This window comes from Quercus lobata, chromosome 8 (assembly GCF_001633185.2).
Source record: "Quercus lobata isolate SW786 chromosome 8, ValleyOak3.0 Primary Assembly, whole genome shotgun sequence".
Taxonomy (NCBI): domain Eukaryota; kingdom Viridiplantae; phylum Streptophyta; class Magnoliopsida; order Fagales; family Fagaceae; genus Quercus; species Quercus lobata.
The window spans coordinates 63,515,157-63,540,084 of record NC_044911.1 but is presented as its reverse complement, the minus strand read 5'-3'; the positions used below and the strand labels follow the sequence as shown (position 1 = coordinate 63,540,084).

Here is a 24,928-nt window from a genome sequence, read left to right as displayed (position 1 = left end):
TTTTGGCTTGTGGGATTGCGACGGTTTTGGATCCAATTCGACGCAATAGCGACATGGTTTCCTGTCCTCACTCCTCATCGGTATGGTATGTGCTACGTGTAGATGTAGGGCCAAAATTTGTTAACCTCATTTAATCATATAGATCGCGATTGAATGTCGATACATAGCTTTTTAATTACACATTAAAATTATTTCTCAAAAAAAAAAAAAAAATTACACATTAAACACACGCATTTTGGCGGTACTCCCTCTCGCTCTCTTTAAAGTAGCAAGAAGTATATGCTTCTAGCATCTCACTCATTTATCCCTCGTTCCCCTTCATTTTTAAAACAAGACGCTCTCTCTCTCTCTACAGTGAATGAAGAATGGCGCACTCAACAACTTCTATTCTCCAACAGAACAACCGTTTCCTCTTCTCCTTCAAATCCAAATCCAAAGCCTCTAACCGTCACTTCTCCTTCCACTCTCTCCACCTCAACAAGCCTCTCCTCCCTCTCTCTTCCTCGCTCTCTTCCTTTCCTCCTTCGTCTCCGTTGTCTTCGCCTTGCTTTGTCACGCGCGTCTCCAATGCGCCTTTAGAGTACGCGCCACCGGCGCCGGAGTTCAATTTCGACCGGGAAATCTCCCGCCTCAAGAGCCTCCGCTCCAAGCTCTCCGTCGCGAAGACCGTCGAGGACAAGCTCGCGGTGCTCGGCAGAGACGCGAGAGTGAAGCGATTCTTCGAAGGCTTGAGCCGGAGCGGGTTCGCTACTGTTTTGGCTTCGCTCAGTGGGGACTCGTACGGATTGTTTCTGGTGAAGTGCTTGGTCGCGGCGGGGCAGGAACACGTGCTCGGCTTGGAGTCCGAGATGAGCGAATTCGAGTCGACGTGGAGCGATATCAAGAGCGCGCTTTACGCGTTGGTGGAGATGATTGAGAAGCTCGATAATGGCAGGGAGCGTTCGGGGAGTAACACTGGTTTCGGTTTGAAAAGCGAAGAAGTTGGAGATTTTGAGAAGCTGTTGAAGACTCTTGGCGAAATTGAACGGTTCTATGATTGCATTGGAGGAATCATTGGGTGAGTTTTCATTTTAATTTCATTCCATTTGTTTTTTTTATAAATTTTTGTTTAGTATTTTTACTAATGTGTTATGAGTGAATTGGATAGAAGCAATTGAAGTAATGGTAGTTGTTGATACTGTTATTGGTTATAGTGAATTTATTGAAGTAATGGTAGTTGTAGAATATTTGTTATCGGTTATACTGTAATTGATTATAGGAGACATGGTGTACTGTTTACGGACCTACAACCATTTTATTTTAAAAAAATATTAAAAATGGGTCCTACGTACTATTTACACGTTTAAAAATTAATTTGTTACATTGTTTTCAATTTTTTACAAAAGAAACTGTATCCAAACGGACCTAAATGATTATGTTAAGAGTGAATTAATGTTAAGGGTCCAACAGAAGCCACACATGTGCTGAGTTACTAATGAGGCTGCCACAAACCATTTGATGCATATGCATGCAAGTATAAGTTGTGTGTGTGTAGCTGGGTTTAGCTCAGGAAAAGCATGAGAACAAGTGTGCTAACCCATTTCAAAGTGGGTTACAAGCCCATGTATGACAAGTCATCAAATGTTTCCGCATGTGTGATAATTAGAAGTAGTAGTTAGTTAGTTGCTGAACTGGAAGTCGGTGAATCTTGGGCCTGTCCTGGCCTTTGCGTGTAAAGAGCTTGAGAGCTCGAACGTGGGTACTGAATTTAATTGTTATTGGGAGAAGATAATTCCTTTTGTGTTGCGTTGGTCAACGCAGCTACATGGTTGAATTTAATTGGGAACCTAAGGTATAAAGCATAAGGAATTGTATTTAATTTTTGCCCTTTTAGTACTTCCGTATGCAATGCCTTGTCTCTTTCCATGAATGGTAATTGAAGTCACAAATTTCTTACTTAAAAATGACTGGAGAATTTAAAAAGAAAAAAAGAAAAAGACAGAGACACTTGCTGTTTTTGCTACTATGGCACTGCATTTCGGGAAATTAATTTGTTGATGCATAGTCTTTTATTTTGATATTTTTTAGTTGTTCACTTGCTGCAGATATCAGATTACGGTGCTTGAGCTTCTTGCACAAGCAACATGTGAAAGGGAGACAACAAACTGGTCCCATCACATAAATAAATTAATGGAATGCCAATTTACCGAAATTCATGCTCCTAGAGGAATTGACCTTTCTCAAGATACAGAATATGCATCTCAAGCAGCTATTTGGGGAATTGAGGTTAGTGCTTTCTAATAAGAGCATATATGTTTATTTAAAGGAAGATATGTGTCACAGATTGTCTTGAACTACATGATCTTATCCTTTTTAGGGCTTGCCAGACCTAGGTGAAATCTATCCTTTGGGAGGCTCCGCAGATAGGCTTGGTTTGGTTGATCCTGACACAGGTGAATGTCTTCCTGCTGCAATGCTTCCTTATTGTGGACGGACTTTATTGGAACGGCTTATAAGAGATCTTCAGGTATAAGACCTTGGTTAGTAAAGCCTGGAAATATTTCTTTAAGATGCTTGACACTCTCCCCCCAAATAATAAAAAAAGAAAAAGAAAAAGAATGAACCATCACTGAAATATGTTATTTTAGATTTTGAGATAATGTGCATCTTATTTTTGTATGTTTCAATCGCAAGGCTAGAGAGTTCTTGTACTTCAAGATGTATGGAAAACAATGTATCACACCTGTTGCAATCATGACAAGTCCTGCAAAGAAAAACCATGAACGCGTCACTTCTCTTTGTGAAAGACTTGGATGGTTTGGAAGAGGTCGATCAAGTTTCCAATTTTTTGAACAGGTTTTATGATTAAAATTATGAGGATTTCTTCCACTTTTTGCTTTTCTAATGGTTTATGCTATTTGAGTAATGAATACTTTTTTTCATTCAAATTTATTATGTGAACTGTCAGCCTCTTGTTCCATCAATTAGTGCAGAAGATGGGCAATGGGTGGTGGCTAAACCATTCACACCTGTATGCAAACCTGGTGGTCATGGTGTTATATGGAAGCTTGCATATGACAAAGGCATCTTCAAATGGTTTTATGATCATGGAAGAAAAGGGGTAACAGTCCGACAAGTCAGGTTAGCCATAAATAGTATTTTTAATGCCTTTAAGTCCATTATTTATCGTCAGCTGCAATTTTATAGTTGGGAAGCCAGACTCTGGACATTACTTAGACTCTGGTGTCCTTGCAGTAATGTTGTTGCTGCCACGGATGTGACACTTTTGGCATTGGCAGGAATCGGTTTACGTCATGGAAAGGTAGGCTTGTATTTGATTGTTGATAATGTCATTCTCTTTCTGAGCGCCAACTTACTGATAGCTAGGTACAATTTTGTCAGCTAAAAAGCATTTAGGCATTGGGCTTTAGCTAGTATGCACATTTACTTTGTCTATGTGATAAGTCCACTTCCAATTTTTTAAATTTTTAGTTCAGTAGAAACAGTTGCTACCAATATCAGACATGTGTGTACACCTTTATATGGACAACATTAATGCGGTTAATACATACATCAGCACATATCCAGATTTGAACTAAAGTTTGCATATATTTATTAATTTTCAGCTGTATGCCAGTATTTAATCTAAATAATTTGTCTATTGGTTAAGCATTTTGATGCATTTTTATTTAGAAGTTTGCTCAGTACCATTAAGCTTTGGCTCAAAAGGCACTCCTCCCAACAAAGAATGGGGAGGAGAGTGATGTCATGGGTTCGACAGACTTCTGAGTCTGACATGGCCAATAAGTTTAAAGAATACTTGTATAATAGTGGCTGACATGGTTGCATGTGATCATGCCATGTTGCATGGAGTCTCACATTATGGGGGACTTCAAGGAGAAAGGAATATAACTAACTGCACATGATACAGAAACTGGGGTTTGCATCCTGTGAGCGACGATTGGGGGCTACAGAAGGAATTAATGTTCTAATTGAGAAGAAAACTCTTGATGGGAGGTGGGCCTATGGTGTGTCATGCATTGAATATACAGAGTTTGGCAAATTTGGAATCACCAATGGATCTCTTTCTCCCAAAAGGTAAACATTTATTTATTACTCAGGATTTTCAATTCGTTGTTTATGGTGTTTATTTGACGTAGTTCTAGCTCTAAACAAGCACAATGACTCGTATGATTTTCTATATTGTGTATGTCATGTTTGGCATTATTTACTATCTCAGTTTCTACCATATAATCATTAAAATGACACAATCTATCCAGGATCTTAAGTAAATCAGCACTCTATTAGATTTCTTGATAAGATCTTAAACGGTTCTTGAATAGGGTTTGATGTATAAGGGTTAAGGTATTGGATCTTGAATATATTTGATGGCTGTTTGGTGTTAAAAAAGTGAATAGGTAGCAACAACTTTAAGCAATCAACCTAGGAAAGAGAAGGCAATCATACCCTCAAAACTTAAAATAAGTTGTTGGAATTTATTAAAAGCAATTCTAAGGTGCCAAGAAACCACACTAATACTAGACCATGATTCTCGATTTTTTTTTTTTTTAAATATTTTTTTCCAACAAACTCTTTATTGTCTGGATCCCCTAGCTCATGGATAACCTAAAATGTCATTCAATGTTTATGCCTCCAAATATTTTTCTAATCACCTCATGGAAATGTGTATTGTCTTAAAAAAAGAAATTTTAATGTCAGCTGTTTAATGTTTTGCATGAATAGAGATTTGGGAGTCAGGATCTTGGTACTGGGTTTTGCAGTTTTGATGCAATAGAATTGAGAGGCAAGGTGGAGTTAATAATGTGATACATCACATCAAGATTGTAAATTTGTATTGAATTTGGCATCAAAACCAATACAATTTTTTTAGCATACAGCTGGAAAGTAAAACCTCTTGCAAAGTTTTATTGACCCTAAAGTTGTTATTTATAAAAATAAAAAACCGTAGAAAGAAAATTTTCTTCTTGCAGCTGAAACAACTCCATGCTCAATATTGCGATGATTAATTGGATCTGGAAAGTCTAGGCATCCTACATTAAAAAACCACATTACAAAGAAGTAAATTTTCTGAATTTTGTAGTTATTTATGTGGATCATCTAGGTGCTGCTACTCTTGTTTAAAGGACAAAATACCAACGATATGCTGGGCCATATGTGTACCTTTTCAGAAAAGCAATTTGAGTTTCTAATTTTCTTTTCCAATGTGGCCACATTTAGAGGAAAGAGCTAGCATAGAGTTAATTTAGGGAAATTGGCTGCCTTTCTTTAGAGTGCATCTTTTGAATAATGTTTGTTTTAGAATAAGAGTTAAATGATTAAATTCACTATTTCCTAATAGTTTAGCTTTTGGGACAAGTAATTTATCATGTTATCAAAGCATGTGGTCTTGAGTTCAAACCATGTCTACTCTATCTTTAATGCTAGAGGCGTGAAAAGATACCTATTCTAATTTACTATTATTTTATTTTGTATTTTTTTGATCAATTAGATTTTTATTAGGTGTCAGTTAGATTATTAGTATTTTATTTTATTAAGCTCAATATTATTTTTAATTCAATAATTGGGATTTCCCAAGCAATTAAAATTAGGATTTCCTATGTCAATGAGTAAAGTATTGTGCTTCCTTTAAGAGGGAGATTAATTTGATGAATAGAATTTCTAGTGAAATTGTCTCCATGGTTTGGTGCCAACCCTAGCCAACCCTAGCTGTTGACTTCTATAGGTTTTTTTCATGCTTGGTGCTGACTCCTAAGTCTCCTATCTTCATTGTCAACCTCCCATTTAAAGAAGTTAAAAATCCCACATCTTCGGCCCCACTTATTAAGGGGAAAGAAAAGTGGTAGTTTATCATTGTTAAAAGGGACTTTTTTTTCCCCCCTTCTGATAAGAAGTATAATTGCTTTATTGAAGAAAACACAAACACTTTATGTTCACGATGATGAACACAAAGGGTCTGGAAAAATTATAATATATCTTATCTTATTTTGTATCAATTGAAATAAATTTGTTTTTGAGTTTGACTTATTACTTTGAGTCACAAAATTGGTGTATCTTTTCTTTTATTGCATGTTCAATCTTCTTCTTCATTTTTTTTTTTTTTTTTCGAGAGGGGGATCTTTTAACATAAGGATCTCAGAAATCTTCCAATGTCATCCATGTCTTCTGTATTCAAGTTTGCAGGAGAAGTTTTCTGCCAATACGAACATCCTATATGTGGATTTAGCATCTGCAGAGTTGGTTGGATCAAGCAAAAATGAAAACAGTTTACCAGGCATGGTGCTGAATACAAAAAAGCCAGTTGTATATGAGGATGCTTTTGGAAACAGGCATAGGTACATACTTTCATCAAACTTCTAGCTGCTGTTTTAAAGTTTTCTTTCTTATAGTACCATATCAATGGGAGGTGTTTGTGTTCTGCATGAAAATTGCTTAAATGTGCATCCTGCAATACATCAAGCCAAATGGCAAATGTTCAAACTATGAAAAGAGGAAAACGTCCGTGCCATGACTTTTATTAATGTACTCTAGGATACGAAAACCATCACAAGGTACATTTTGTGAAAATGCAGACAGCTTCTTTTATATATTATATTTGGTTCAAAAGGTATTCTTCTGATCTGTCAATGAGCTCTAGCTCAAATGACACTTCCTCTTTGCATGATAATAGGATGGAGGGAGAGGTCATGAATTCAAAACTCAGAACATGCATGTGCAACTTACCAATAGTAAAAAAAATGGTTTTCTTTTGATATTTGTAAATTATCCATAGAGATTTATTATTCTTGAGAACCTATAAAATATTTCAGTTACTTATCCCAAAATAATAATAATCTTGAGAACAATTATCTGCCACATATAGATGTAAGCCTCAATTGAGACTGATGTGTAAATCCAAGTCTGTAGCAGATATGTGCTGTTTAACATTGGTCTAGTAGCCATTGTCACCGACATGTGCTGTTATTTATAAAATTGCTTAATAGTATTGAAATCACGATTACGGAAGAGTAAAACAGTGTAACATGTGGTATTGCTTAAATGATGGCACCCATCAGATTCAAAGTGTGGGTTGGATGCTTAATTTTGAAACATGTTCAAGATTAAATTTGTAGAGAGAGAGAGAGAGAGAGAGAGAGAGGCAAAACTTTGGGCTGGTCAGAATTGGAGAAGTCAAGTCTTGGTTTCCCAATTCAAACATTTCCTTGAGATTAGGTTTCCTGAAAATTTTATAAGGGAGGCATTTTAAAATTCCTTTGTTGTAGACGTCCAGGGTTCCAACGGAGACCAAGAGCTTTGTAGCTCAATTGCACTTCCTAGTGTTTCCAACAAAGACATCCATGGTTCAAGTTCCCCCCCCCCCCCCCCCCCCCCCCCACATTGTAACTATTGAACTATGTAAAAATAAATAAAAAATCCTTTATTGGACATCTATAAATTTTTTGACACTGTTTATATTAATAGCTAGGCTTTAATTGTCTGCATTAGTTGTTGTATTTGTTATCACTGATATTATGCTGAGTGCGTGCTAACTGCTAACCACATTTTTCTTTTGATGTGATAGTGTCCCTGGTGGAAGATTGGAATGCACAATGCAAAATATTGCAGAAAACTTTTTCAATACAAGTTCATCCCGTTGTTATAACGGAGTGGAAGGTATATCTTTGTTATTTTCTGTTTGCAGTTTGTGATTTCTTTTCCATGTTTAGCATCCTTTGTGTTTATTGGCTATGTTATTTGCAGAAAAGATGGACACGTTTATTGTGTATAATGAACGAAGAAGGGTCACATCATCTGCTAAGAGGAAAAGAAAACTCGCAGACAAGTCATTACACCAGGTCATGCTTTTTAATTATGCTAAGTCACGATGTTCTCAGAGTGTACTTTAAAGTTCTATTACATTTTTAATATGTTGGGTCTTGAACCTGATAATTCTCCCATTATTAATATGTTTAAATTTTAATTTGTGTGCAGACTCCAGATGGTTCACTTTTGGATATATTACGAAATATACACGATCTTCTTTCCAAGTGTGATATTAGACTTCCTGTGGTAAATCCTTACAAATCTTCTGCAGTATTTGTGCAAAATTTTCCCCAGTTAATTTGAGTGGGATCTTGTTGCATATTATGCTATCCCACCACAAATTATTGCCCCATATTCATTATGTCTTGTTCACAAGTCTTGAATGTGTTGGTGAATTTCATTTTATGGCTACATTCACTTATTTTTTATTTTATTTTTATAAGTATTTTATAGCTACCTTCATGTTAAGTGTTTTTGTTTTACCATGATGCAGATTAAAGGTAACGATGAATATGTTGATTCTGGACCACCATTTCTCATCCTTCTGCACCCTGCTCTTGGCCCACTCTGGGAGGTCTCAAGACAAAAAGTAAGCTTACAATACTGGTTGTCATGTGTTTTATGGGCTGTCTCTCTCTCTCTCACTGAAAATAGTGTGTAAATCTAGTTAACTAGGTTGTATATGATAATCCGAACTAACTAGAAACATCATTGCTGGTTGTTTATTTAGTGTCGCATTCACGCATTTCTTGTACTAATATAAAAATTTCATCTGTACCCATAGATGCTTCCGTTGTCTGATATGCTGTTATAATTGAGAGGGTTTTTCTTAAATCCATTGGTAAATAAAGGTTATATTGTTTGCCATCAATGGATAAACAAATCACTCAAATCTGGAGCAACAAAGATTAATTTTTTTCCTTGATTCTCTTCATTGTCTCAGTTTCATGGAGGCTCCATATCCATGGGCTCTGAGCTACAAATAGAGGTTGCGGAGTTTTTGTGGAGGGATGTTCAGGTTATTCTATTCAAATAAATACTAAATTGAAAGAATGCTGGGTTATTATTTTCTAAGCTGATCTTGTTTCTCCCTTTCTCTACTTCAGCTTGATGGAAGCCTGATCATTGAAGCTGAAAATGTTATGGGGTCAATCAGGATTGATGAAAATGGTGAACCTATCCTAAAATATGGGCAGAGGTAGCATGGTGTTTGCATTCTTTTGTTTAATTTATAAAATATTTTTTTCTTAAATAGGTTAAATTGATACAATTAATAGTCAAGGGAAAAAATTAAACTTTTTCTAATAGTTGGGAGGACTAAATTAGTAATTTAACCTTTAAATATTGTAGCTAGCAAATTCTAAGCATGTTATTCTGGCTAGGTGTGGAAGATGTAAATTGCAGAATGTCAAGGTACTGAATAAGGGAATCGACTGGGGTTCTGGAAACAACATATACTGGAAGCATGATGTGCAGCGCTTTGAGGCATTTAAGGTCATACTGCATGGAAATGCTGAATTTGAGGCAACTGATGTTATCTTACAGGTTAGATTTTTTGTGAGATTTGTATGGATTTCATGGTAGGATAGATAAATTTCTCAGTTATTATGGAAGGGAACTGTATCCGTACAAAATTTCAGTTTGTTAGATGCCAGGAACCAGGTCCTACACATAATACTCTGTGCATAGAGAAATAATAATCCAGTTTATTACATTCTTGGAAAGTTAAAAGAGTAAAAGACTAATGTAATATCTAAATATTGGATGGTTGCAAATTATCATCATTCAATCAAATGGCTAATTATTTTTATAGTTGCGCTCACATGTGACCCGGTTTTTTATGCAATTAGCTGGTTGTGCAGATATCTTGCTTAGATTAGTTATAATTTCTTTTACTGCTTTTTTTGATGCAGGGAAATCAAGTATACGAAGTTCCAAATGGCTACAAACTGAAGATCACACCAGGCAAATCAGGTTTCGAGAGTTTTCTTTAAAGCATTGGCATTTCCATTATCAACATCAACTACTTTCATAAGGAATATATATGAATTTTGAGTCATTTTGATTTTGGTCCTAATGTTTAAAAAATTTTGATTTTGATTTTTAAAGTTTGACAACGTTTTTAATCTCGTCTCTCTCTAAGCATGAAATCATTATCACATGCACATGCACTCATGTCCTTTCCTTGAGATGATGGTTAGCACATGAGCGATTCATTTGTGATTTTCATTGAAACTCAGGTTTATCAGTCCAGTTGGACCCTATTGAACAGAGTATGATGGACAGTGGAAGTTGGTTCTGGAACTACAAGATAAAAGGCAATCACATTCAGCTGGAATTGGTAGAGTTGTAAATTACGTACTGGCTAGTCTTAACACCTCCCCTAATGTGAACCTTGGTTCACAAATGCATTGGAGGCCTGTAAATAAGATCTGAAGGGTTCCAGCTGTTGCTTTATTCTTGGTTGGATATGCCCTTGTAACTGTAATGTACAAGAACATATAGAGTTCAAGCAAAGAAAGTTCTATTGTTCATCAACATTGCCCTTTTCCATTCTGAATTTCTTTTCCTTTTGCTTCAGATGATTAATATTACTCTCTGGTATGCAGAAAGAACTTTTAACCAATTGTAATTAGGTTATTTATGTATTATCTAAACCAACGAGGGGTTGGGATTCGGACATTTTTCTTGCTAGTATTTGACTACAGGTCTTATCATGAAACAAGCCTTTTTTACCTAGAAAATAGATTAAGCAATTGGTGGGTCAGCTATTTAACAGCTGACAAAGTTACATTGTAATTGACACAAGTGTTTGATACCTTGGATTACATTTTTCTTTTTGAGAAAGAAAAGATTACCCGAAAAATGACATTGGTTACAAATTAATACGCAGTCTATTGTTAGATGGGTGTACCTGTAGAAAGAACATTGAGTAGTTTGATCTGTTTTCTGAATTCACTCTCGTATGGCGTCAAGCATTCTTGGAGCACTCAACCAACAAAGATAGAAGGAAGGGGGCAGTGGTCTTTGAAGTAGATTTTACTGCTGATTGCCATTTCTAAATGACAAATAATCTATGCTTCGAGTTGTGAAAATGCTGAAGCTTATTTCTTGATCTATTTGCAATGAATTTTTTGGCACTTTGAATCATTTTGCTTTATCTTGGAAGTCGAATTTAACAGCTAGTATTTTCTAATCAAACATCACCAATAGGCTAATCAATACTAATAGGATAACCATTTTCCCATATCCCTCTCATCATGTGTTAGAACTTAAAACTTTCTCTTATTAAAGAAAAATGGATACAAGGGCCGCTTAGCTATAAAGACCAGGGAGTCAACCGCAGGGTTGCTGTTTACTGTATACTTAAAGGAAAAAAATTGTTCTTCAGGCTCAAATGTAAATTTTTTTAGAGCAATCCAGCCTGAGATGTTTTTGAACAGATGAAACATCCATGTGACTAAGTATTGCCTTTGAGAATATCAATTACAGTATCAAATTGAACACCATACAAAATTAAAGACTCATTTATATGATTCCCACAGATGTACATGACTCTTTCTGTAGCATTCTTATACTAACAATCCAACAGGATTGTGAAACTGAGAGCAACACCTGCTGAGTAATCGAAGCAGTGCATCCGCCTTTCTCCGAGCTTTTGGGGACCCTTCGGCAGCCAAACTCCGAAGAGAAGGAACACTTCTTGGGTTTATTAGCGGACATCTTGCTACCTCCTCTCCTCCATCTTTGCAAAGTCCCAATAGAAGAGTTATTGAATTCTCCTTCCCTTTGTAAGACCCAAATCTTAGCAGGTCAGTAAGAAGAGGCACCAGAACTCTACTCTTCCTAATCTCCTCCAGCCCTTGAGAGCAAGCCAAAAGTAGAGCAAGTACCGCCAATGCATCATCTGTTATGCCCGCTTTGCCATCCATCAGCAAGTCAATTAGCACAGGGACCGCACCAGTAACCACAACACTGATTTTGTTAGCGTTATAGACTGCAAGATTAAAGAGTGCTGTTGCAGCATCTCTTTTTCCAGCTGGAGAGCCATCTCTCAGAAGCCCAACTAAGGCAGGAATCGCTCTAGGTCTAGCACCAATGGTCACCTTGCATTCATCTATGATTGACAGGCTGAAAATAGCAGCAGCAGCATTTTCTCTCGACTCCATAGTCTTCCCTGACTGTAACACATCTACTATGTTGTTAATTGCTCCAGCAGCCATTATTAGTATCTTGTTATTTTGGTAGAGGGAAAGGTTGAGCATGGCAGTGACAGCATTTTCTTGAATTCTTGGATCATGGGAACATAGTAGTGTCACCAAAAATGGAATAGCTCCTGCCTCAGCAATCATCCTGCGATTGTCCATTCCAGTTTTCACAAGTAAGCGAAGCTCATATGCTGCCTGCCTCTGAATTTCTACTGAGCCAGTTGCTAGTTTCCCCACGAGAAACTCTGCTGTCATTTTAACAGCATCAGCAACTGCTTTTGTAGCGGAAATATGATCAACAGCATTTTCACTTTGTTTTCCTTTGCTGTTTCCACTCTCCGAGTCTGAGAAAGATGATGCCTTATCTTCATTCAATGAAACATTGTTGTCCTGGCACCATTGGTGTATCAGACTCTTCAATGCATAGTTGGGTATGAGGGCCATGTGGAGTAGCTTTTGCCCACTTTTTGGGCAGGTGTAATGCCCTGAATTGATCCACCGTGCAATCGAATGTCTATCATAAGTGTGCCCTGATGCTACGATCACAGGGTCTCTCATCAAGTCTAGTGTAATCGGGCAACGAAACTCATCGGGAATATTAGGAACAACAGAAGACTGAGAACATGAAGAATAATCATGATTCCTACTTATGAATGCAGACTGTTGACTGTTGCATACAGTCTTCTCTTGTTCTCTCACTTTGTTTATCATTGAAAATCACAGATTTGGAAAACGAAATGAGAGAGATGAGATTGTTTATATTGGATACCACGATTAGTCCACCCGTTCCTGCTTGTTTCTTGGCTTCAAGCTCTAGTTTTAAAATTTCTTCTTCATAGTCAAATGGATTTCTCAAGCCAATGCAGCTCAAAATCTCTTTCACTATTCCAAAGTCAATGAAGCCCTTGTTCTTGCTATTCTTCTCACTGGCCATTATTTGTAGCAACACTTCTCTTCTTTGACGTTCTCGAGGGTCAACGTAAGAATCTACCCTCTTCACCTGCTTGTGAAGGAGCTCAACTTGCTCTCGAGTATCTGCTGATAAATCAAGCAAGCTTAGAGGTAGAATATCAAGTGCCCTCCCCATCTCCTTCACTAGCACATAAAATTGATTTGAAACAAACTGTGTCTGTATAAGCCCCCAGACACAGCTTCCATCCTTGCACTCTTGGATCAAAGCCTTTACTCTTCGAATCACGCAGAAAAGCTCAGTGAGACATAGGATTGAAGAAGGTGGAATTGAGCCATTTGTGTCTTGAATCTCTTCAAACAATGAACAAAGAAGTTTGGTCCTTCTTATCATGGCTGATATATTTCTAACCTGTACACAAGGAAGCTTTTCCATGGAAGCAACTTCATTGGATATATGAACCAATGATTCTAGCAAAGACCCGCATGGCAATAGGCCTGAGGCCATAGTTGAAGGAAAGCAGCAGCCATGGTAGTATTATTCTCAGTTCCAACTCTGTGGTACTAGGTTTTTGCTCATTGTTATTATCAACAGTGCTTTCTGTTTGTACTTTGGTCACAATACAAATACCTATGAAGCAAACATATATATGCATCACGTTAAATTAGTATTATAAATTTATGTTGCAAAGGAAAGAAATTTTAAATTAGTTGCACGAACTCTTAACTGTTTCTATTTGTACTGATAAACCTATGGGACTATAGGAGAGATAGCTGAGTGGAAAAATGAAGAGCTTCTGGGTTGTTGCCACCTGGAGGACTCTCAGGCCTCGTTGTGTTAATTTTATTCTCCGCCTACTCTATTATAATTTAAAATCTTACACATAGTTTGAGCCTCATCAAACTTGTATGTTCAGTGGTTTCTTTTTTTCTAGTACCTTGTGAATATTTATATCAATATTTGGTTTGTCTTATTAGGGTGGCATGAGACTTGGCTAATGGGATTTGGGACCTCTACTCTAGTATTGATTTTTTTTTTTTTTTTTTTTTGACATTGCAATTTGAATTTTTTGCAAAATAAAGTAGTCAACAATCACAAGAAAATGGCTTTTACACTCATTCATTGATCCTACAATGTCTATTATTTAGCAGAATGGTACCCTTTTATTTGTTTTTGTTTTCATAATCTACTCTCAACTTGCAAGTGATGCACTGACAGCCAGGTTTGTTTGGTAATGTTAAATTATCTGCCTACTCTAATCTCTAATTTCAATCATTCAAGAAGGTATCATGTTTATCACTTATATGAAAATAAAAGATTATAGACAAAATTAATTCTAAATATTTTAATTAATATATGAAAAAATACATAATTAATTATTAAAAAATTTTGTTAAAATATTTATTATATGAAGTTAAAAGGCTAAGCTAAGTATAAGATATCAAACAAATTATTTTATTACTTACAAGTGAAATGAAAAATTAATTAACGTAGAAGTATTAAAAAGTATGATAATATACTACAAAAATTTTCAAATGTTCTATATGTCACTTAATTTTTTAAAATGGATTGTGTAGAGTCACGATTTTGGGGTCCAGACCCAACAGGTATGGGGTTCTAACCCAAGGAGCCCGAAACAATGAATTTATAAAGAGTGGGTTACTGAACTAGGTCCTAACGAAGTGCATACTAGTTAACATTGGGTCATACGATAATTGAAAATAAGAAAATCTCCTTCATGTCTATTAGATATACGGTTCGAGGAGACGTAGGGGATATATCTCTGTCTCTGCTTAAAGGCTATGGTTCTCACCATCTTCTTCTGTTCTAAGTTCCTCCTTTTTTTCGTCCCTTCTTCATGGGAACTCCCCTCTCTTATCTAACCTTTTTGAAGTCATCAGAACCTTACACTTGTTGATCATCTAGACCTTCACTTGAGTGCCCGTCCCATTGGACATCTCCCCCATCTTTCTGTGAGTTGTGGTAGCCAAGGTAACACTATTCACAAATCCTCTCCACATTAATGCTGCCGGAAAAGTAACTGTCATGCATTTAATGTGGCAGCTGTAGCCTCTCCCTTGGCATCCTACACTTTCTTCCCTCTTACGGGCTTGTGGGACTCATCCCTGTTACTAATACTCGTTGGAGTGAATCCTTATGGCTGGCAGAGTGCATGTTTGAGTCACATTTGGTACGTCTGAGGAGACATTTCTTCTCGGACAGCCTTTTAAACAATTTTGGGCCCATAAGAATTGGGCCGGGAGCCCTTTTGGTACCCATACCTTCTCCTCGGACGTGGTCGAATTTTATATGGGGCTCAAGGCCCATTGTATGATCTTGGGACTTTACCCCTACAGATTGTATGAAGTTTTTATTTTTAAATCAACTTAAAAGTATTAGTGTTTACTCACTCTATCCTAAATTGTGTTTATTGCAAAAAAAATTTAGCAGAATTAAAGAAAACATTAAAAAAAAAATCGCACATTGGTTGAGGATGTCCATAAGATACTAGTTTGTAACTTTACGGTTACATACAGTACATATAAGAATTTTGCTTGATTATATTATGAGTTAGAAATATTTTTAGAAGACTTGTGAGTTTTGATTTTGTAGATGTAATATTTCTCTCATAACATAAATCTTATAATTGTTGAGGACATATTTTGTGTAATTGGCTAATCCTTTGACAAAACGCACTTTACTTGTATTTTAGTAGATCTAGGATGTGTTTAATACTTCAAGAAACATGTTGTTCAAGTCTAGTATTAAAGCCATGAAGATTGGTCAAAGAAGCAAGTGAAGAAAAATTGTTCATTAAAGCTAGACAGATAACTCGACACCTGCGGACAGATAGCTCGACAGCTACTCGACACCTCTCAACAGCTGCAGACAGATAGCTCAACACCTCTCGATAGCTGGTGGATCAATCGAGAAAGCTTCTGTCTCCTCGACACCTGCTCGACACCTGCTCGATAGCTGTATCTGTTGAGGTTTAAAGCTCGACACTTGCTATCTATCGAGGTTACGGAAATCAGAATTTTCAGATCTGATTTTTGGGCCAGGCTTTTGTATTTGTGTAGGGTTTCTTTTCTCACAACCTTAGACTTATATAAGGCTTATTTTAGAAGCCGTCACATAAGAAAATACAAGGAGAACATATGCAAAAGGTAATCGATGCCTTATTCTCTCTGAAAGAAGCTACTGCGTCTTTTGCACCTTAGGATTTTGTAACCAAGTGCTTCTTGATCTTTATTGTTGATGAAGTGAAGAACTTTGCAACCAACATCTTCTTTTAGTTGGTGATTGAAGTCACGTACTGGGATTCGCGCAATTGGTTAGTCAAGTACTGGGATTCGTGCATCAAAAGGTGGCGTTCATATATTGAAGAGTTCAGAGGTTCTGAAGCGGTAGAAGGTTTCTGCTGTGAGTTCATCTACAGGAATTGTAGAGTCTAGGGATAAAGGTTTTGTACTAGATCTGAAACTTCTCTTTACTATAATGGATTGCTTTTTGGGAAGGTTTCCCCCTAGGTTTTTTACTGTGAAATTGGTTGGTTTCATTGGTTTTCCTGAGTCATCATATCTTGTCTTATTTATTTTTTCCGCTGCATGATTTTGACATGATATTGATGTTTGTTTGTTTTAACAAGTTTTGTTCATAATAAATCTAATTAATAACTTGGGTTTAAAACTTGTTAATTCTATCAACTGGGGTCTAAATTTCCCATCAATAATATGGAATCTATATATTATGAGAGAAAAGATGCATGTGTCACACGCATAAAATATTTATTGGTTACCTCATAGGCTCATAGTAATTGCATACATTCTTTGGCTTTGATATATTAGAAGCAAATTTTGTAAGATATATTGTAAATCCAAACCGATTGATCACCATATTATATAGAAGAATTCAAGATAAAGAATCAACCATACGCAAGTCTTCTATATATTGAAACAATTAAACACACGCATGCCCTGAAACAAGTAAACGCGCATGCATAAAGTCTTGATGGTCCTAAAATCTTTGTTTATTAATTAGAAAAAGTTTGGCTCCAAACATGTTTGGAGTTATCTTATTTCAACCTATTAAATGACAATTGAAGAAATCATTCATGTACAGTTTAAGTTACGTGACTTTTTTAATGAATCATGTAACTTGTTTGAATTCTAAATAATATACATGAATTGCTTTATAATTTGTCACATAGTGGGTTGAAGAAAATAACTACAAATATGTTTGACAATTAAACACGCAAGCACAAAGTCTTGATGCTCCTAAAATCTTTGTTTATTAATTGAAAAAGATTAACTCCAAACATGTTTGGAACTATCTTATTCTAATGAATCCAACCTACTAAATGACAATTAAAAAATCATTCATACGTAGTTTTATTTACATGACTTTTTTAATGAATCATGTAACTTGTTTAAATTATAAATAATATACATGAACAACCTTATAATTTGTCACATAATAAGTTGGAAAAGATAACTCCAAATATGTTTGAAACCACATTTTGTTCTTATTAATTCTTGAATTATATGATGGAACAAATAAAAATATATAAAAGAAAAAAAGAAGCAGTCAAATTAATCTCTCTCTCTGGTTATTTATTTATTTTTCCTTCTCATCTAATATATTTATGAGAGCTAAACAAAAATTATTTGACTAGGCTACCTACTGAAATGGATTGTCTATTTGGTTTATGTGCAATAAGTCGAAAATTTTGAAGCCACTTCAAAATTTATTTTTCTTATACTCCCTCCGTCTTACTTTGTTTGTCCTCTATTCCATTTTAGGATGTCCCAAAATATTGTCCTGTTTCTAAAAATAAAAGTCATTAATTTATTAATGTTCCTATTATACCCCTATTTTATTAATAATTCAAATTTTTGATAAATTTATTTAAGGGTAGTTTTGAAAACTTATACATTTTTAAAAGGTAGACAAGATAATAAATGATATTCCTTTAAAAAGTTTGACTTTTCAAACAGGACAAACAAAGTGGGACGGAGGGAGTATTAGTTTTCTTGTTATTAGTTTACTGTTTTTGGAGATCTCAAAAAGGATATCAGTCAACATCTCGATGAGTGTACGCAATACAATATATGGTACTTTCCCGTATAAGAAAAAAGAATGAAAGGCACGTAATAATATTATTCTAAAATAATATTAATTAACATCATAGTGCCTCATATCTTTTATATGAGGAACTTTTGATTAAAGTATATTTTTGGCTTTTAAAGTTTGGGATTATTATCATTATTCTCTTTACATTTCAAAATTTTTATTTTAACACTTCATATTTTATTATATTTTCATATTGTTCATGTTGTTTGCTCCCGTTAATAATTTGATGACACTTAGAATTATATGAATAACGTGTCTTAATAGACACCACTTATCTGACATTTAACTGTCATATTATGATTTGATTTGATTGGAAGGGAAGCGAGAGAGGAGGAGTAGAGGAGAGTAATGTCCCCTCCCTTTCCCTCCATCCAATCAGATCCTAATGAAAATGAACAATAAGGCCAATTCGAAAACAAAATTAAACATGATGATACAAATGAAATTTTCAATAATAAAGGGCTAAAATGAAAATAACCACAAGTTTTCAAGAGCCAAAAAAAAAAAAAAAAAGTATTCTACTCTTTAGAGTTACCCCTACTTTTATTGTGCGAGACAATCAAATGGCTTAATTCAATTTTAATTCCTATGACCAGCCCAAATGTTGACTAGACATGGGCCAAGCTTTGTAGGAATTCATACATCAAAACTTTAGTATGGATTATCCTATCCTGATCCACCATGGGCCAACCTTTTTAGCCATTCATAAAACTTTGATACTTTTTCATGTTGTTACTCAATGGAACACACTTTTTTTTGCCTCTTTAAAACTGCTTGGATCTTTTTTAGTTTGCTCAAAGATAAACCACAATAAAATCTTTCAAGCCAATGATGAAGCCCATTTTTGACCTCTCATCTCTCTCTAATGAAGCTCATCTCCTTATAGCCTCTCTCTCTCTCTCTCTCTCTCACAATGTATAGTCTCATTCTCACAAGTCAAGTATCGAAAGATAGCTTTATCAATTATCATCAAGTGCCCCGGAGCCAAAACATGGTGGAGTTGAAACTTGAAAGCAATTCACACACCAAAGTCAAGCAAAAGTTGATCACAATTCACACCACATTGTAACAAAAAAAACAAAGATCAACCAAAGTGGAACTCTATCGTCTCCAATCATTCATTCTTGGGCCGGCCCATTTTCCTCACCCTAATAAAAGTCTAAATTACTCATAACCCCCGTTCTCCCATTACGCGCGTGACGCTCACACCCGTTCATCTTTCATCATGTGTGGTCCTAGAATTTTTGGCAACAGCGCGTGGGAAAGATTTTGAGCCGTCCATTTTGGGTTTCTGTCTTTTGGGAAAACGACGGCCAATACAGAAGTGGGCTCTTGAAGGAAGCAATAAGCATTATCATCTTTGTCCCTTTTCTGAGTTCTTTTTCTCATTTCTCAACCACAAAACTTTTGAAGTGACATTTTCACTTTCCTCTTTGATTAATGCTGAGTAGGGAGTACAAGCAATGATACTTGAAGTGATAGAACAAAAACAAATTCCAGATTTTGAAATTTTACCTACAATCATATATGATATATATTATATGACCTCATTATTACCAAAGAAAACTTATTTTTACTTTGAAAGTTTATTTTTTGGTTGCTAAAATGTTTATTAAAAAAAGGCTTATAATGTGTTTGGATAAGTTTTTAGATTCCAAATTATTTTAGTTCTTAAAATTTAAAAAGTTTTATTTCAATCCAAAAATTTCTGAAAACATTTATAAATTAATCATTTCCGTCTATGTGTCTTTAGAATCATTATGTAATGTGTATGTGGTTAATGGAGTGTATTATGGTGTAAAAAAATTTCTTTTACATAGCATAACTGTTGCTGGTATAAAATAAAAAATAAAAAAGCCCCCATTCTCCACTGACGACATCCCCATCGCCACTGCCCCAATTAGCCAAAAAATTCAACTAGTTTCCCCACAACATAGTCCAAAAATCCTTCTCATTCTGTTCTTAGACCCATTAATGTGATTTTTATTGTCATTTGCAAAGTATTTGTATTCAATTATTGTGGGTCTACAATCTAAATCATGAAGATGATTTTTATTATTAATGATGCAAAGAATCCTAGTGGGCCACTTGTCCAAACAAGAGTTTTGGAAGACCTAAAAAAGAAGATCACTTAATTAAAGAGTACTAGTGTAGTACTTGCCTAAACTTCTATAATACTTAAGTTAAAATTCAATTTATGAAAAGTAACAGAGTTTATTTAGTGTCTCCCCCCCCCAACTTGTCCAAACGAGAGTTTTGGAAAACCTAAAAAAGAAGATCACTTAATTAAAGAGTACCAATATGGTACTTGTCTAAACTTCTATAATATCTAAGTTAAAATCCACTAAAATTCAATTTATGGAAAGTAACAGGGGTTTTTTTAGTGTCTTCTCTCCCCCCCCCCCCCCCCCCCCCCTACTTTAGAGTGGATGTGGTCTAGTGTTTATATATGAGTCAAGTCATTCATGACTACACTCTCCTTGATTTCCTTCATTTCTTGGAGTCACAGCATGATTGATGTGATGCCATTTAAAGGAGGCATGAGTCTTGGGATTCTTGCAGAAGATTGTGGGTTGGTGGAGAAAAGATTATGCACTTCAGCTGCAAGAGCTTTAGCCTTCAATTATAAATACTTTGGATAAGAATGTTATTGATTGATCAAAGTAGAAAATACTAGGACCATAATTTTTTTCACAACTTGTTTACGTGACAAGTTATGAACGGTGGAGTAAAAGTGATGGGTTCACAACTCCACTCCACCACTCACTACTCCCCACATAAATACATTGTGGTAAAAGTTGTGGTTCTAACATTACTCGATCAGAGTATTCTTAGACAAGTTTCTTGCTTGAACAACTAATATCCTAGGCAAGTCTTGGATGGACAAAAGTGAGAAGGAAGAGTCTTTGGGAGTAAACGAGATAAAATGATACAACTAATACCCATCAATTTATCTTGTTTATTGCCAAAGACTCTTCCTTGTATCTCTGTGTTTCTTAGCTAATATATTGCAAATTATCAAAAATAAATAAATAAATAATACCCATTAATTGTCATGGCTTTGAAAAATAAAATAAAAGGGAAAAATATCTTTATTTTATATTAAAAAATTCTTATATTATCAAAACACATGTAATTTATGGTCTCATCTATTCATCTTACATATTAAACATGAGAATAATTATAAGCTACAAATGTTGGACTACTGCTAGAAAGTAGAAACCATGCCATTACGTTCAAGTTAAAGAAACTAATGGCATTGAAATCTTATAACTTTTTTTTCCTTGGATTTTGTTTGATAAATGCACAAAAATCTTTCCCTCGGAAATTTCAACTTCCATTCTGCAATTTTATGAAAAAACAAAGAGGAAATAGAAAAACTTGTTTTGGAGAGGACATAACATTGTACTATTTTTGTCAGAGGTTTATTATTATTATTATTATTATTGAGCAGTATTTGGCTGATTTTAGCAATGCAAACAGATGTTTCACCTGGGACTTTCTATTTCTTTACCTCAAATAGTTTTTTTTTTTTTTTTTTTTTTTTTTTACAAGATAAAATTTATACTTTAACTTAATTTAAATGTATATGTGTGTAAAACTTCCTTTTGGAGACTTGAATCTCGACTCTTACCCCCCACACTCCACAAGCATTTATTCTTGTGGAGTGACCACCGCACTAAAGGTGCACGGTGGTACCTCAAATAGTTAATGATGGTGGAAAGGGAAAAAAAAACTATTGGGGAAAAAGAACACGAAACCAGCATGGCCTATTACTTTATCTTTGGCTCCACTATCTCGTGCAGATTCCTAACTTGCACTCTCCGGGTTGCCTCTTGTGGATAAATCCAACTTCCTTTAGGAGTGGTTTTACTTTTCTTGTGAAATTTCTTTTCTTCAATCGAATGAAGCATCTCATCTTTGTTGATGAACTATCATGTCTCTCTCAAAGTTACCAATTCAAATTATGCTGTCCCATGTTCAATTATTTTGAGCACCTTTTCGGTTCCACCTCAAGTAAATAATAATAATTTTATTGCTCTTATTTATCACTTTAAAAAGAAAAAAGAAAAAAGAGATAGAATCATTGCGTTGTAAATTTGGTGAGAGCCCTTATGAAAAATGCCCAAATAAAGCAAGACTGATCTTTGTTGATGAACTATCATGTCTTTCTTTTAGATCAAAAACTATCATGTCTTTCTCACGGTTACTAATATAAATTTTGTTGTCCCATGTTCAATTATTTGGGCCTTTCCACTTTAAGTTCAAAATTAATTGGCCAAAATATATTGTTGGTTACCTAAATATTAGTCTATAAGAAATTTTAGTTACTAAAATGAAATGACGTGGTTGAATTTAAGACTAACACATCATTACTTTACGGGGACTGAAAGCAATTACTTTAAATTTTAGACACTAAAATTGTTTATGGGCTAAACTTTAGGGATAAATTGTATTTTTAAGCCAAAGTAATTTACTACTTAATTTTATTATAAAAATAGACACTAAAATTGTTTATGGGTTAAACTTTAGGGATCAATTGTGTATTTAAGCCAAAGTAAAAAAATAAATTAGACACTAAAATTTTTTATAGGTTGGGCTAAACTTTAGGTATCAATTGTGTATTTAAAAATTAGACACTAAAATTGTTTATATGTTGGGCTAAACTTTAGGGATCAATTGTGTATTTAAGCCAAAGTAAAAAATAAATAAATTCGACAATAAAATTGTTTATAGGTTGGGCTAAACTTTAAGGATCAATTGTGTATTTAAAAATTAGATACTAAAATTGTTTATATGTTGGTCTAAACTTTAGGGATCAACAAAAAATTACAAAGTGTCCCATATATGCAGGTTTCTAACCGGTGACCTTTGCGTTAGACCAATTGTGTATTCAAGCCAAAGTAAAAAAATAAATTCAACACTAAAATTGTTTATAGGCTGGGCAAAACTTTAGGGATCAATTGTGTATATAAAAATTAGACACTAAAATTGTTTATATGCTGGTCTAAACTTTAGGGATCAATTGTGTATATAAAAATTAGACACTAAAATTGTTTATATGCTGGTCTAAACTTTAGGGATCAACAAAAAACTACAAAGTGGCCCATGCAGGTCTCGAACCTGCGACCTTCGCGTTATTAGCACGACGCTCTAACCAGCTGAGCTAATAGGCCTGCATATTAACAGTAACAATCAATTCAATACAAGAATCGCATGCCTATATATAAGAGATGGTGTCGAAGTGAGAAGGATAGGACATAAGTGGATGAACTGAAACCATGAAGAGTCATGAGCCCCGTTCAAGTTCTTCTTGTGCAGCTTGCAAATTCTTGAAAAGAAGATGCACCCCCAATTGTATATTTGCACCTTATTTTCGCTCCGATGAGCCAAAGAAATTTGCCAAGGTTCACAAGGTGTTTGGAGCAAGCAATGTAAGCAAGATCCTCATGGAAGTGCCAGAGGAGCAACGTGAGGACACGGTGAATTCACTTGCATATGAGGCCGAGGCAAGGCTTAGAGACCCAGTTTATGGGTGCATTGGTGCCATAGCTTTGTTGCAAAGAAAGATGGTTGAGCTTCAACATGAACTAGCCATTGCTAGAGCTCGTCTGTCTCGTTATGCAGCTGTTGCTTCATCATCATCAACACCTTCTTCTTTATCATCTTCAACTATCTTGGATGATCGCATTAGCATAGCTCCTTTCCCTGATGCTTTTTCTTGCAATGGACTGAGTTATAGTTTCAGCCAGAGTCCATCTGATTTGAGCCGATATGGACCAGTGAATGATTTTGGCCAAATCCCATATGTATTATGATTTGTGATTCATGATTTATGCTCTCTCATGGTAATTTGATGAACGTGGCTTTAAATTTATGTTCTTAATCAAGAATTGAGTAAATATTTCATTACTACCTAGAGAGTTAGAACTTAGAATGCTTCTCCTAATGTTTGCTTTAGTCATGTAATAAGATACAACTAGCATATTTTTATATATGTTCATTTCATAATCTAGAAAATAATCTAGAAAAATAACTAAAACCGTACCTATAGATTTGCAATTTTAAAGTCCTAATTCCAGAAATTGATAAAAATTGTGCTGTTGTACTCGCAAGACCTAGCCAGAGTAAATACCAAATTACCAATATGATCCACTTTGATTCAGCAAAGGATCATATATTCATATTGCAGCTACTGCAAAACTTTTGGCATAATTTTTTTAACATAAATTGTTATCAGTTAACCACTTTTCCCTTATATACGTGTGACCGTTCCACAGTTGACTTCAAAAAATTTAAAAATTTAGGATTAAAGCTTGATTTGTTGTTATTGTTATGTGTGTGAATAAATTATTTATTTATTTTTTTTTTTTGTTTGATAGGAATCGTATAATCTTATTGTTTTCAAATTCGGCGATCTGAATTGCTATCTTATCCTCTGACCAGAGTGCAACAGAAGGCAGAGCAGCTTGAGCATTCAATCTTGCTGTACCAACATATCTCAGCATTCATTTCCAATAAAGGACAATAATACATTTTGGCCTTGCTTGTTTGAAAGTAGAATTTAGTAAGAGTCGGTGCTCACTGTTTTCATGCAACAAAGAGCATTGGCTATGATTTCACTAACCCCACAACGTGCCATCAACATTTTTTTGTTGCAATGCGAATCCAAAGTTTCTCTTTAGTCTAAAGCGCATCTCAAATCTTGTAATGGTTGCCAAAACAACGTATTAACAATTTCCTATGCCCCAAATTTCTTGTCCGCTACTAATGACTAATTAGCGTGTTGGAAATGTTCAGCAATTGATCAAAACTAATTGCCATTTGGAGGGATAGAAACTCTACTGCTTATCCTAACAACTCTGTTGCCATCTTA

The 24,928-nt window shown here is 35.1% G+C and overlaps 3 protein-coding genes and 1 non-coding gene across 5 annotated transcripts; 2 read left to right on the top strand and 2 right to left on the bottom strand.

Annotated features, from left to right (window-relative positions):
• The first annotated feature begins 247 nt into the window (after positions 1–247).
• On the top strand, positions 248–10,340 carry LOC115955038 (UTP--glucose-1-phosphate uridylyltransferase 3, chloroplastic). Of its 2 annotated transcripts, none has more exons than XM_031073069.1 (17): positions 248–1,057; positions 2,085–2,265; positions 2,357–2,506; positions 2,674–2,806; positions 2,973–3,120; positions 3,235–3,301; positions 3,911–4,077; positions 6,174–6,332; positions 7,559–7,650; positions 7,738–7,832; positions 7,969–8,046; positions 8,294–8,389; positions 8,744–8,818; positions 8,907–8,998; positions 9,183–9,345; positions 9,714–9,774; positions 10,041–10,340. In XM_031073069.1, the coding sequence occupies exons 1-17, from the start codon at positions 366–368 to the stop codon at positions 10,151–10,153; spliced, it is 2,562 nt and encodes an 853-aa protein (XP_030928929.1). In that variant the 5' UTR covers positions 248–365; the 3' UTR covers positions 10,154–10,340. The 2 variants fall into 2 exon arrangements, with proteins under 2 accessions (XP_030928929.1, XP_030928928.1); XM_031073068.1 differs by having other exon boundaries at positions 2,674–2,835; positions 2,948–3,120.
• Positions 10,341–11,372: 1,032 nt separating this feature from the next.
• LOC115957221 (U-box domain-containing protein 1-like) lies at positions 11,373–13,437 on the bottom strand (the record flags this gene model as incomplete). The annotated part of the gene is given in 2 exon segments (XM_031075421.1): positions 11,373–12,671; positions 12,673–13,437. Coding segments are annotated over 2 exon segments (2,064 nt in total), but the record flags the coding sequence as incomplete, so codon positions are not given.
• Positions 13,438–23,154: 9,717 nt separating this feature from the next.
• Positions 23,155–23,228, bottom strand: TRNAI-AAU. Its single transcript has one exon. It is a non-coding gene; the product is annotated as a tRNA-Ile (tRNA).
• Positions 23,229–23,246: 18 nt separating this feature from the next.
• Positions 23,247–23,904, top strand: LOC115957522 (LOB domain-containing protein 21). The gene has a single exon (XM_031075789.1). It carries the CDS (start codon positions 23,334–23,336, stop codon positions 23,868–23,870), a length of 537 nt encoding a protein of 178 aa, XP_030931649.1. The 5' UTR covers positions 23,247–23,333; the 3' UTR covers positions 23,871–23,904.
• Positions 23,905–24,928: the final 1,024 nt, after the last annotated feature.